Consider the following 14260-nt stretch of genomic DNA (forward strand, 5'->3'; position numbering starts at 1 on the left):
TTCCCTTGCCCAGCCTGTTCCTTCTGCTATCCTGCCCCCTGTGTCCATGTCTGTATCTGCCCTTGCCTCGGTCTGGCTCCCCCTCATCTCTTACTCGCTATTTGCCCCTGTCTGTTGGCCGTTCTCTGTCCTGGGGACCTGGGTTCCTGAGTCGGGCAGTTTCTCCAACATGGCCCTTCCTTTGCTTCTCCTGTGGGCCGTGCTTACACTGTTGGGGCTGCAGAAGAGAATCGTGGTGTGGACTGGGCTATGCTGTGGCCCTTTCCCATGGACTCCAGAGCTAGAAGGGCCTTCACTCCGAGCTGGGCTTATCCTGGGCTGGGGGAGACCTTACCCTGTCTAGGGGTGGAGGAGGCCTCTGGTAGGAGGGGAGCATCGGTGGGTGGCACAGCCTGCCCTCTGGGCCTCCCCAAGCCAGTTCTGCCTTGCCCTCTGACAAGTGTCCCCCCCCAGGTGTTCAGCACCTACTCCAACGAGGACTACGATCGTCGCAACGAGGACGTGGACCCCATGGCGGCCTCTGCGGAGTATGAGCTGGAGAAGCGGGTGGAGCGGTTGGAGCTGTTCCCTGTGGAGCTGGAGAAGGGTGAGCGGCCAGGCCCAGCCACGTGGGTGTCCTCTCCGGTGCCAGCTTCTGCCCGGGGCCCTGTCAGCCACCCCCAGCCACACGGACTCCAGTCTAGTCCCAGGCTCCCACCACCAGTGGTGTGTGCTCCTTCAGTTGCCAGGCTCCCGAGGGCACGGTGTGGGCTGTCTTGGGCTGTGTGCTGGCCAGACATGATGGGAGATCTAGGGGGGTGGCAGACATGGGACAGTCACATCTAACTACGCCCTTAGGCGCTGTAATAGGTGCTGGGGAGGCCTGCAGGGGCTGAAATAACGGTGTTTTACAGGAGACCTGACCAGACTTGGGAGGGGGGTTCCCCAAGGAAGTGATCTTTGAGTTGTGCTCTGAAAAGGAGTTCAGGGGAGTTTTGGGGAAGAGAGAAGGCGGGCTTGGCTGGATTTGGACAGTGAGGGGAAGAAGGGCGTGCAAGCAAGGCCTCGGGACCATGTGAAGGACGCTGTCTTTTCCCTATGATGGACGGGTGTGGGAGAGGTATTCCAGAAAGGTATCTCCAGGCCCTAGCCGGTTTGGCTCAGTGGATAGAGCATCAGCCTGCAGACCTAAGGGTCCTGAGTTTGATTCCAGTCAAGAGCACGTACCTCCTCCCTGGCCCAGGTGCACACAGGAGGCAACCAATTGATGTGTTTCTCTCACATTGATATTTTTCTCTGTCTTTTCTTCTCTCTTCCACTCTCTCTAAAAATCAAATGGAAAATTCCTCAGGTGAGGATTCAAAAGAGAAAGACCACTCCAGGCGGTGCTTTGGGGAGAGGGATCCTAGATCCTAGGACCACTGGTGTGGACAAGATGGTGGCCGTGGGGAGGGAAGTGGGTGGCCTGAGCGGCCCTGGGGAGGCGGATCGGCAGGGTCTGGTGGTGGTTTGGCTTGGGCAAAGGCTGTGAGGGGGAGGGAGGAACCCAGGTGACTCCCAGGCCCCAGGAGGGAGTGGCAGACAGGAAGAGCCAGTTTGTGGGGGAAGACCGTGAGTTGGGATGTCAGAGGCCCATGGGAGGGGTGGTGCAGCTGAGAGAGAAGAGCGGGAAGTCTTTGAAGCTGTGAGTATGGATGAGATTGCTTAAAGAGGAGTGAGCCCATTGCCGCCACCCGACTCCATCCGCATCCCCCACATCCCCTCGTGTGCGCACACAGTAGCCTCTGGCCCGCCCACAGGGTCACCCTCAGCAGGCCCTGCTGCCCATCCGTTCTGTGGGTGGACAGAGGGCAGGGAGTGGCCCAAGAGCATCCTAGTCGGCTTGGCAAAGACGGGGTGGACAAAGCTGCACCCCTTCCCCAGTTGTGGGACACTCCCAAGCGTGGAGGGGGGCCATGCCCCAGAGTGAAGGCTGGGAATGGGGTGCATCTCTCACGTTGTCCCCTGCAAGCCCTGAGCTAGACCTCCTTGTTCCCCCTTCTCCATGGCCCCCCAGCATCTCACTGCCCTCTGCTCCACAGACTCCGAGGGCCTGGGCATCAGCATCATCGGCATGGGGGCCGGGGCAGACATGGGCCTGGAGAAGCTGGGCATCTTCGTCAAGACTGTGACTGAGGGCGGTGCAGCCCATCGGGATGGCAGGTACCGCCTCTCCCTCTCATCCTCTGTAGGTGGGTCACTGAGCCAGGCTGGGCTCAGGTGGTGGTGGAGCTACACTGTGCCAGGTGCTGGTCGAGGCCTGGGGCCACGGCGTGAACTTGCATTCTAGGGGGGGCTGAGGATGAGGGCTGGTTTGGGTGTCTGACTGTGTGGGGGGCCATGGTAGGGAGAGCATGAGCATGGAGACTATGTGCCTGGTGGAGTATGTTTGAGCATTCCCTCCTTCATTCCTCAAATATCTAATTCCTGACTCTGTCCTGGGGCTGGTGCCAGGCCCCGGGAGTCAGTGATGAGATACTTGCCCTTAGGAATCATGTGGTGTGGTGTGGTGTGGTGTGGTGAGGCAGACATTCAAGTGGACACAGAAAATGGTGAAATGGAGGAAAAATACAGGGCGCCATGAAGGCATAAAAAGAGGAGGGCTTGACCTCCCACCCAAGTGAGGCTACGACCTTAAATTTCCTTTGGTACCAGGCAACTCAATACAACTGCCCAAGGGTAGCTGCTACACCCTCTTTGGGAAAGCAATTTGGCAATATTTACCAAAGCCTTAAGGAGGTAATCCTAAATGCAGAAAGGCTTTCTGCATGAAGATGCCCATCACAGTATCTGTAGAAAAATAAGTCAGTCTGCACAGCCGCAGCACGCCCAGATAGAGGATGGTGCTTCCCTCCTGATGAGATACTTTGTTTACAGTGAGCAACGTGGGGATATGTCCAGTGACAAGATGTAGGATGCAAATTGTAAATAAAATCTGATCATCAGCCCTGAATAAAAAAAGCGGGGGAGGGTTGATCTCTCTGGGTATCAGGGAAGGCTTCTTGGAGGAAGTGACATTGCAGATGAGACCTGAAGGATGAGCAGAAGTTAACTAGGCTAAAAAGGAGTATTAGGTGCAGGCAGGGGACCAAAAGCAGGCAGTTATGGCTGGAGCCTAGAGAACAGAGGGGATCCAGGTGTGTGGTGCGGCTAGAAAGACAGTGCAGATGTGTCTGCAGAGGAAACTGCTCCTTCTGTGTGTCATGTGTGCCTGTGTTTTGATATCTGAGCTAGAGGGGGTATCTGTGGGTCAGAAGGTTCTGGAAGGACCTCCTGGAGTCCTGGGAAGCCCAGTGGCCCTTCTGTGGACAGCTCCACTGTATGTGTCTTGCAGCAGGGAAGTGGGAAGGGCTCAGGGCACCCCGGGGTTGTAAGTGGGAGGTTGACATCAAGGGTGCCTTGTGGTGGTACCTCCAACGCAGACCCCTTTCATGTGACAGAGGTGAGTGGGTATCCCTGTGAGGGCTAATAACTTTGGGGTCATGTTGCTAGAGGTGGGGTTGCCTACATCAGAGGCCTTTTGCCCACTGCAACCCAGGTGGCATGGGGGGGAGGGGTAGAGAAGAGGAAGATGATAGTCCCTGCTTTTTCACTTACCTCTTCTTGGGACTTTCCAGAACCCTTCCTGTGGTCACCTGGTGGGCAGTCTGGGGAGTGTGTGTGCATGGGAGAGAGTGTCCACAGGCTCGTACCCACACGTGAGGCATGTGGAGTGTTTACAATAGGCCGTGTCCTCCCTTTCCGCATTGGAGCCATTTGAGAAGGCTTGGGGCTCGAGGGAGGTCCCCTCATTCCTTCCCTCTCAGCAGGCCATGCTGGACCACCCCCATCTCTCCCCTTGTGAGGAGAACAGGCTTCATTCAGGTGCACAGCTGGACTGTTGGGGGTTGTGCACCAGTGTCAGGGTGAGAGGACCCTGTGGTACACAGTGTGAACATGAGTGTGTGGGGCAGGAAGGAAATCTTCATTTGGAAGGAAATCGTCAGACCAGGTCTGTGCAGACTTGTATGTGGGCCTTGCCACTGTGCATGGCGGTTGTGATCTCTGGTGGATGTCACATTGCTCTGTCAGGGGTGATGCAGGAGGAGACACGGGTGTGATTGTCATGGGAAGGGAGCGTGATGCTACTCCTGGTCCCGGACACCTATGTGCTTTGCTTGCTCAGGTCACTGCCCACACAGGTGGGTCTGGCTGATACCTGAACCTCAGGCCTCATGCATTTTATGCAGGTAGACAAAGTACCAGGTCCCTGTGGGGACTGAGCCTTGAGTTTCTAATGGGAAGGGGCCACCTCTACCCCAGCTCCACAGGTCCCCTCAGGATGCCCTAACCAGTGTCACCTCCCCTAGGATCCAGGTGAACGACCTCCTGGTGGAGGTGGACGGAACCAGTCTGGTGGGAGTGACCCAGAGCTTTGCAGCCTCCGTGCTCCGGAACACCAAGGGCCGCGTGCGGTGAGGGCCGGGCAGGTGGGGTAGGTGGGGACTGGGAGCTGGCAGGAGGCTCGGCCTTCATCCGGCCACTCTGCCCATTTGCCCACACAGTTAAGGTTCTGTGTGACGCAACTTACAGAGGAGGTCCCACTGCGTCCCTGCCCGAAGGAATGGCTGTGCCCATATCCCTGGCCTCAAGCCTACCTTCCCATCCTGAGACCGTGACCACTGCTGGCCACCAGCACTCGGGCTCAAGGCCCGCTCTCCACCGCACCTCCAAACTGCCTCTTGGGCCCATTCTCCCCCTGCCTGTCCACACTCATTCACTGAAAAGCCAAGATGTACAGGGGGAATGCCATGTAGACTGGAAGGACTTTTCTCCCTGAGCGTGTCAATGAAGGGGATGGTGCTAGAAGCTCCCTGTGTCCCTCTCTGGCAAAACATTCAGGGATCACTCCAGCCCCCTCCAAGAGGGGCACTGCCCCCAGGAAAGGGTGGTGGAGAGAAACAGGATGTGGGTGGCCACGGAGAGGAGGGGCTGGTGCCTGGAAGTTCCACTATTTCCTCTCCATCCTAATCTCCAGTCACCATCATCCCGCCCCTTCCTGAACTCAGGGCCTTGGAGCCTATACCAGTGCAAGACAGCCCTCCACAGCCCCTGCGCTGCCGGGTGGTTCAGGTTCGCCATCCCCTGCCTCGTTTCCTCCCACATGGTGGGGTCAGAGCACCTACACTGAACTCACGTCCCCTGCAGCCCAGACTGAAGTTGGGCTGGCATCACCCCTCCCCCCAAACTGGCCAGTGGGCCTTTGCCTCCTGGGAAGGAAACTCAATAAGGGCCCCCGGCTCCCCCATTCATTATTAACATTCTGCAGCCTCAGGACTCAGCCCTCTCATTTCACCTCCCCTGGGAGGGCCTGGGTGTGGAGAGAGGAGCACCAGCGGGGAGGATGGTGCCGTTAACCCAGCTGAGGACAGCGGCAAAAGGAATGACACTGGTGTCCCTGCAGGTTTATGATCGGCCGGGAGCGGCCCGGTGAGCAGAGCGAGGTGGCTCAGCTAATTCAGCAGACCCTGGAACAGGAGCGATGGCAGCGAGAGATGATGGAGCAGAGATACGCCCAGTATGGGGAGGACGATGAGGAGGTAGGCACTCCTGGCCTGGCTGCCGGCGGCATCGCCCCCTGGCGGCCGGCTGGAGCGTTACAGACACCCTCTGCCTCACCGCTTTCCCGGGCCTGTGAGGAAGCCGGGAGCACCATTCCCTGTCCTAGGGGAGCCCCGTCTGAGGGAGGTGATGCAGACCTTTCCTCCCGGAGCCCTGATGGAGGAGTCACACCCTCTTTCTTCAGAGAGGCTTCCTGGTCCCACGAGGAAAACAGAGTTCTTCAAAGAGCCCCCACTCTGAGGGGACAGCACAGCCCCTAGCCCCAGGGGCCATAATCTGAGGAAGGAGACAGCTCCAGACCTCAGGGGACCCCTAGAAACAGGCTGTCTCTCCAGGGGCCTCTCTTATGGGGGGATTGCCCATGCCTTCAGGGGAGACACACACCATGGCCCCAGTCTGATGGGGGCAACATGAACCAGACCCCCTAAGGGGCTCCCGGTTTGACGTGGGCTGGCTGTTGCAGTCTAAGTCCGGCTGTCAGGCCTGCGGAAGGCTGGGATGGGCAGGGCGCACGGCCTCCTCTCCCCTTCGCAGACCGGGGAGTACGCCACCGACGAGGAGGAAGAGCTGAGCCCCACGTTCCCAGGCGGCGAGATGGCCATCGAGGTGTTCGAGTTGGCAGAGAATGAGGATGCCTTGTCCCCTGTGGACATGGAGCCCGAGAAGCTGGTGCACAAGTTCAAGGAGGTGGGAGGAGGGGGTCCTGGGGCGGGAGGCGGGAGGGTAAGGTGGGCCAGCATCCCACCTACAGCTCTGCCAACCCCCCGCCCCCCGGCCTGTGAACTGATCACCTGCCCCTCCCCTGCAGCTCCAGATCAAGCATGCTGTGACTGAGGCAGAGATCCAGCAGCTGAAAAGAAAGGTGAGGGGAGTGTGGAGGGGGGAGGAACAGGGTCTGAGGGCTGGAGGGATGATCCCCCCCCACCCCTCACACCTGCAGTGACGCTTGCCTACCTTCCTCTACCCACAAGCACGGATAGGGCAAGCTGTCCTTAGGTAAGGGAGGGCAGGGTAAAGAACTCGAGCTCTGGATGTGTCTGTCCACCATTCACTTGCTGCTCAGTGCCTCAGTCTTCTCATCTATAAAATGGAGTAATAATGGTGCCAATACCATAGGATCCTTGTGAGGATTAAGTGAGATAATCCAGGGAAAGTCCTTAGCACAGTGTCTGACACATCATAGGTGCTCAGTAAAAGGTTGCACAATCAGCTATTATCCCAAAATACACTGGCTTACATTCTAGATGTCTTCATGTCCATGCTGTCCCACGTGAGTCCTCTACACACAGGGCCAGTGATAGATGCACACCGCCCAGGGTACTCACAGGCACATGCCAGCCTGGGCCCCGGGCACACAGTACCCACAGAGCCATGCACCAGACACCTACTCTGTGCAGGCAGAACACGGAGATGCTAGACTTAAGCTTCACACGTGCATCGTCCTGGATGTGTAGACTCCCCCTGCATTGCTCTAAGACACACAGGCATGGCCATCGCGCAGGAGGAGTGTCACAGGACATGTGCCTTCTCACGAGGTGCTGATGCTAACACTCCCAGATGGTGACACACACGTGACACCCACAGTCACACGTATGCACCGCGCACAGACACCCACACAAGCATGTTGGGTGCTAACTCTCGCAGGCATGGAGATGCACAGACTCCAGATGAAAAACTTGTATTGGGCCCCTGCTGGGCCAGGACATTAGACGTTCCAACTCCCGTGGGGCTTTCCGTGTAGTGGGAAGAAGCAGGGGTACACAGCCATGTGGACACGGTACACCGAGGTACACGTGTGTGCACGCCCACATGTGCATGGAGAAGGGAGAGTGTGAAGCGGAGCCTGGGAGAGGGGGTTAGATGCTTGCTGGCAGGAGACAAGCTTGAGCTCGGAGGCTGGCTTCGGAGGAGGCCGTGGGCTGTAGCAGCCATTGCTGTGGGAGATGTGGGAGCAGAGCTGGCTGCCAGGGTGGGCGTAGCTGCAGTGTCCCGACTTCCCCCGAAGGACCCTAGCCTTGGGCCTGTGGCCACCTGGGGGCCGTAAGGAGGAAGATCACTGTCTGTGAAGTGGGAGGACACAAGGGTAGGTGGGCAGGACTTGGAGGCCAGCGAACTTAGGAGGCAGGTGCAGGCCAGGGCTGCCCAGCGTATGGCAGAGGGTGCGGAAGGGAAGGCTGGGTTGGAGCTGCATTTCTGAGGTGGAGATGGCAGGCCAGGTTCCTGGGTGGGTGCAGAGCATTAAGGGGCAGGGTAAGTCCAAGGCCTGTTCATGCTTTCAATCAGTAAACGTCTGCTGGCTGCCTCCTGGCTGCCCACACTATTCTGGTCCCTGTGATAGGCAGAAGCAGATGTGGTCCTTGCCCTTGTGCAGCTCTGAGTCTGCACACCAATGACTGTATCGTTACAGATGGACATGGGCTTTGTGGGAGAGGACAGACAGGGTTATGAGCTCTGAAGAGCAGCAGGACCTGATGGGGTGGGGCGTGGGGCTGTGCTGTTGGATGTGCTCCAGGAAACTTCTCTGGGGAAGTGACACTCTGAGCAGAGAACCCAAGGGTGAGCTAGTGGGAAATGAGGCAAGGGGGAGGGGAGATGGTAGCACTCCAGGCAGAGGGAACAGCACGGGCAAACGCTGTGTGCCAGGAGGGAGCCTGGCAAGCCTGAGGCTCTGCAGGAAGGCCTGTGTGGCCGGGGCCTAGAGAGCAAGTGGCATTTGCAGCCAACAAGGTCGGAGAGGCAGGCAGGGGTTTGAGGCTGAGCACTGGGGTGACAGTGAGAGAGGATGGCACCTTTGAACAGAGGTGGGCTGGACAGAAAGGAGGAATACCTTTGGGGTCGGAGTGGGGGCCTGGTGCCTGTGAGGAGTTGGAAGTGATGTTAGGCTGGAGCTCAGGACTCAGGGCTCCGAGTGCACAAATGGGGTGTGGGAGGTGAGAGAGAACAGAGGCTCCAAGACTGAGCCGTTGGGGACGGGAGGTCTGCACTGGCGTAGCCTGCGAGCTGGGAGAGGGGCCAGGATTGTTCAAGAAGCCACAGAAGCAGGGACTGGTCAGTAGGCCAGAGGTGCAGAGGGGACAGAGCGTAGTGGTGACTTTTCCCTGCTCCGCTCTCAAATCTACCACCTCACGGTAGCCCTTGTGAGTGTGGCAAGGCAAGCATCACTCCCATTTTACAGATTAGAAGACTGAGACTTAAGACAGAAGTTACCTTGCCCCAAGTCACAGAGCTAATCGGTGACTAACCCAGGCCCCCTGCCTTCTGGGAGCAGGAGTGTGGTGCATTGTCAGGGACTCCAGCTGGGAGCTCTGAGGCCGAGGTCCCCCACCTCTTCCTTCTCCGGTTTCAAGTCTCAGGTTCAGCCAAGTAAGAGTCAGTAGTTAGGGGGCAGTGGGCTCCATATCTGCAGAATCTTCCAGAGATTCTGGCCCAGTGACAGATGGGGTGCTCCTGGGCTCCCTCGGGCCCCCACCAACCCAGGGCCATCCTTCCTCTCTCAGCTGCAGAGCCTGGAGCAGGAGAAGGGGCGGTGGCGGGTGGAGAAGGCGCAGCTGGAGCAGAGTGTGGAAGAGAACAAGGAGCGCATGGAGAAGCTGGAGGGCTACTGGGGCGAGGCCCAGAGCCTGTGCCAAGCTGTGGATGAGCACCTGCGGGAGACCCAGGCCCAGTACCAGGCCCTGGAGCGCAAGTACAGCAAGGCCAAGCGCCTCATCAAGGACTACCAGCAGAAGTACGTGGCCGGGCCTGGGGGGCACTGAGGGGCCGTGCTCGCAGTCCTTCCCCATCCCCAGCTGAGTAGGGAGGTGAGCAGCATAGAAGGCGGAGAGCCCGTTGTGGGGGTACCTGGGCCCGAAATGATGACCAGACCCCAGAGGCTTTGGGAACACCTCGGCCTCCCTGACCTGAGAACAGGGAGAGGGCAGAGCTGCCCAGTAGAGCTGAGGATAGGATTGAGAACCCTGACACTTCCTGGGTGGAAGCCAGGCCACACACCCTTACCCACCATCTGTTCCCCGCTGACCACCAGGGAGATCGAGTTCCTGAAAAAGGAGACGGCACAGCGCCGGGTTCTGGAGGAGTCGGAGCTGGCCAGGAAGGAGGAGATGGACAAGCTCCTGGACAAGGTAGGCCCAGGGTGCCCTGGGGGCAGGGCCTTGTGGGGGTAATGGCAGGGAAGCCCCCATCAGGCACCCGCTCTGAATCTCAGTCATGCTGCTGGCTGAGAGCTCAGGGCCACGTCCCCACCAGTGGACACAGGAGTGGGGCCCACGCCTGACCCCCTCTCCCCTTTGTTTTCCAGATCTCAGAACTGGAAGGAAACCTGCAAACACTGAGGAATTCCAATTCTACTTAGCAGGAATCTTTCCTTGACCAGACAATAACTAACCCCTCCCATTGTCCTCCCTCCCGTCCTCAATATTTCACCCCACCCCCTACCAGCCTGGGGACAGGTGCCCCGACTCCCCCACCCCTCTGCCCCACCTCCCCCAGCTTCAGGGACCAGAGGGCCCATATCACAGGCCCCATTATGGTGGCCCCGGGCGGACAGGTGGCTGGAAGGATGGTCTCCTTCTTACTTCATGGGGCTGAGGCACAGAGGCCGAGGGATGCTGAGGGCTGGCCTGGGTGGTGGATGGACACAAGGATCTGCAGACCAAACTGCCAGACTTTACAACCTCCAGCCTTTGTCTCTGGACTGGAATGGGGCTGAGGGCTCTCCCAGCATTTCACCACCTGGAGGCTGCTCCCTGCCCACAGGGCTCCTGGACTTGAGATTCTACCTTTTGGCCCCTCCCCTCCCCCATCATTGTGCTGTCTGTTTCATTCTGATCCTCCTCCTGGAAGGGGTTGCCTCCACACCTTCTCCCATTGCTGTTTCCCCTCCCAGGAGGGATTGAGTCCACCCAGAGCCTGGAGGCTGGGCCTGGCCCTGGCCCTGCACTGATGTCTCATGTATTTCCAAGGAAAAGGGGAGTAAGAGTAGGGAGAGGGGGGCAGAAGCCCTCAGTTTCTCCTTGTGCCTCCCACCTGCCCTTCCCTGGTGCCAAATAGCCATAACCTCTTCCTGGAACTGTTCTCTGGCCTCTCGGGTCGTTTCCTGTCCAACCCTGGGAATTCTGGGGATGAGAGGAAATCAGCTTTTAGGGGGCTGGCTGCAGAGACCTGGTCTTAGGCAAGAGAAACATTTCTTACTGAGAGCCAGGCCCTGCCCTGCCCAGGGCCACACGTGGAAGCCTTGTACTAACACCAGAGATTCAGCCTCACCCACCCACACCCTTCCAATGTTTTGACTGGAGGGCAACATTTTACTAAACTTTTTGGAGACCAGGGCTGCCCTGCTGACAGCCTGCTTTCTAAGTGAAATTGACTCGTTTCCTCACTTTAACCCCAAATTGGGGCTTGGACCAAGGGAGGTGGGGACCCTCTCCGGTCCCCCTCCCCTTTCAGAATCCATCTCTCATTTTGCCCCTCCCTGATGCCCCTGCCCCAGCCTGGGTTTTTGGCGTCTCCTCATCCCCTATAAATAGACCATGCCATCTATCAGTATTTCTTCCCTCTCCCCTCCCCGTCTCCAGACGTTTCCCTACCCCTGAAAGAGCTGGCTGTCTCAGTGCCCGGCCCATGCACTCCACCTATGCCCTCGCAGATGGAGGGGGCGGGGCCAGGCAGGTGGGGCCGCAGGCGCTCCTGGTTGCTCTGGCCAGTGTCGGTCCCCATCCCGCCCTCTGCAGGACTGCGTCTCTGTATATAATATATATATGTATGTATTGTTTCCGGTTTTGTACGGACCATGCCCTCTGTCAGGTCGTCCCCATAAACGCAGCCCCCAGAGCCTCGCTGCCTGGTTTCTTGATTGACGGGAGGGTGGTGGAGGGAGGACAGGGATGCCAGTCTTGCCCAGTGGTCTCCCACCACCAGTGCTTCTCCATTCCCAAGTACCTTTCTACGGAAAGCCCTGGTTCCCAGGCACACCCTCTGCTACCATTGCCCCATCAGCACCCATGCTTTTTTATCCATCCCAACTGGGCAAAGCTGGGTTTCTAGAGCGTTCCTTAGGTGCATCCCATTCCTCTTTCACAAGGCGCTGCTGGAATTCCAGGATGGGTTCGGTAGGTAAGGTGAACCCCAAGTCCCTCCCTGGAGAAATCTTCCAGCCTCATGGGGATCCCCAGCCCCTGCTCTCACAAGGCACCCTGAAGAATCAGGTTTCCGGGAGGTGGCAGCTGGGGGCGGGAGGTGACATGTCAGAGCAGTTTTGACCCCAGGGTCCTAGAGAACCTCTCTGGGGGCCCACTGGAGAGGCCTTAAATAGTCTTAAGCCCCCTGCTCTGTGCCAGCAGGTCTGGTTGCTAACTCCCCAGCTCTAATATGAATGGGCCTGGGAGTCCAAATGCCAGGTTTCCAGGGACCAACCTTGGCGAAGTCCCAAAGAGGTGAGATCGGGGAAGAGGGCCGGACTTGGCCATTTCCAGCGGCAGCCCCTCCTTGCTCGGGGCACTGGTGTGTGTGTGTGTGTGTGAAAACTAAAGCACAAGGCACGGGTGTTCAGTGGCCTGACCCCCCAAGGAGAGTCTCACATTTCCCTTTGCCCTACGAAATGCAAGTTCCAACATCAGGGCCCTTCAAGGTCACCTTGGTGGGTCCGGGACACCTGAGAGAGTGGCCGCTGTGGCAGTCTGCTCCTGAGGCACCCTTGCCGATGGCTCTATCACACACGTTTCACACATGTCAAGCCAAATCCTGGCTTCCCATAGCTTGCCTTCTCAGACCTCCTAGTTCACCTCAGGGCCACACAGGACCCATCCAGTCCTGCCACCCACCCGAGGGTCACCTGGAAACCTGGGGATGACCATGCCTCTCAGGGCATCATCACCAAGTGGACCATTCTTGGAACTCTTCTGGCAAGATCTCTAGGTGGCTGAATCCCAGGGTCAAACCACAAGGTCATAGGTGCTGGCTCCAGAGTTAGGGGTCACGGAGGCCCTGCTCAGGAAACATAGCCAAGAAGTGAAGCGCTGGGCCTCCCTGAGTGGGGAGGGAGACATGGGGTTGGGAGGGCTTGTGCTGTCTGATGGGTTGCGCGTCCAGTGCGGGATCCTGCTGCTCACCTGTCCTGGGTCCTAGGGGAGGGGCCTGCAGGTGGTATGTTCCAAAAGGTTGGCCAAGTGGTCCCCCCGCCCCCCCCCGCCCACATCTAAGCTGAGTATGGCTTTGCTAAGAGAGATTCTCAGGCCTGAGACGTGACTTGCCCATGAGCTACGTCCATGTTTGGGGCCTATATAGGCTTATTGCCTCACCTACCCTGTCACCTGCCCAGTCTTAGGAGGTTGGGTAGTTTGGGGGCAACTCCCAACACTTGCCATTGGGGTGGGAAATCAGATAAAGGTTTTCTTAACTCCCAGAAGCGTAGGCATCACTAGGAATAGGGGGTCCTCCCGGGTCCCATGGTCTAGCAGACACCCTCCCATAGAACCTGCTCCTCACCCCCAGCACTGACGTTACATACCCATCCCTACAGGGATCATATAATCAATCGCCCTACTCCAGCCTCCCACCCGGATCTCACCAGATGCCTGCAAGTCACGTCCATAAAGACCCCGGACAATAAACAGGCTGTCACCAAAGTCACCACCACCTCCCCCATCACAAGCCAGCCAGCACCCCCTGGCTGCCAGCAGATTCTAGACACCCAGAGACTCTCCCAAACTGCAGATGTCCTTTAGCCCCTGAAGAATTAATTTTGTCCTCACCAAGGCCATCCTGGCTCAACATGCCACCTCTCACAGCCCCTCAGAGACTGAGATGGCAGAGACACTGGCCACTGGGGAACTCTGTTCCTACAGACCACACCCCTGTCCCCTGAGCTCTGGACCTCACCTGCTCTTAAGCCATGTTCATTCTTCTAAGCCTCTGTTTTCTCCTCTTAAATGGAGAGTGATAGGAACACCTGCCTCATTTTTAATCGGAGAAAAATGCTTAGCACAGTGCCTGGCACCTCCCAAGCCAGCGCAGTATGGTAGCTAGCTGTCGACTTTTACATTATCTCCCCTCGGCTGGCCTGCCTCCACCTCCAGCTCACCAGGTCCAAGTCTGATCTCATCCCTCTCATCCCCTCATCCCTGCCAGCTCCACCTCCAGGGCCAAGCCCTGCAGTCATCCTAGACCCCTCCTCCCTCAGTGGCCAGCCAGGCCCCAAACGCTGTCCATCTTTTCACTTCTACATCCTGAATAGTTGTCAGCTTGGTCCTTGATCTTCATGCCCACCGCCATCCTCTCTCTACAGCCTCACGGGGGTGTCCCTGGCTCCAGGCTGCCCTCTCCTGACCAGACGCCACGGAGGCGCCAGGGGTTCTTCCTAAAATGCAAGCCGACCCCCTCCCTCCCGTTACTTCCCCTGCCGCTGAGGGTAAATGCCACCCCTCGGTCCACCGGTCACCTCCACCTCTGCAGCCTCACTGCTCCCCTCTTCTCTCCACCCCACCCCACCTCTCACCCCAGCCCCACGAGCACTTCCACCCCGGCCTGGCCGCGGGAGTAGCCACCCTGTCACCTCCTCCAGGAATCCTTCCGGATCACCTCCATCCCCTTCCTCACCCCGCCTCCCGGGGCGGCCCAGCGCCCCGCACCCCCACCCCGTGCGCTC

The 14260-nt window shown here is 58.3% G+C and overlaps 1 protein-coding gene across 1 annotated transcript in view; it reads left to right on the plus strand.

Moving 5' to 3' along the window:
* PPP1R9B (protein phosphatase 1 regulatory subunit 9B) overlaps positions 1-11450 on the plus strand; it is a gene marked incomplete at its 5' end in the record, with an annotated part of 15396 nt that extends 3946 nt beyond the window's left edge. Inside the window, 9 exons of the mRNA XM_006774397.2 lie at positions 454-586; positions 2061-2181; positions 4368-4472; positions 5462-5597; positions 6154-6306; positions 6428-6481; positions 9117-9346; positions 9644-9740; positions 9917-11450. Of these exons, the coding sequence (XP_006774460.1) occupies positions 454-586; positions 2061-2181; positions 4368-4472; positions 5462-5597; positions 6154-6306; positions 6428-6481; positions 9117-9346; positions 9644-9740; positions 9917-9970 (1083 nt within the window). The remainder of the gene's footprint in view (positions 1-453; positions 587-2060; positions 2182-4367; positions 4473-5461; positions 5598-6153; positions 6307-6427; positions 6482-9116; positions 9347-9643; positions 9741-9916) is intronic.
* Between the last annotated feature and the right edge of the window lie 2810 nt (positions 11451-14260).

This window comes from Myotis davidii, unplaced genomic scaffold (assembly GCF_000327345.1).
Source record: "Myotis davidii unplaced genomic scaffold, ASM32734v1 scaffold327, whole genome shotgun sequence".
NCBI classification, from domain to species: domain Eukaryota; kingdom Metazoa; phylum Chordata; class Mammalia; order Chiroptera; family Vespertilionidae; genus Myotis; species Myotis davidii.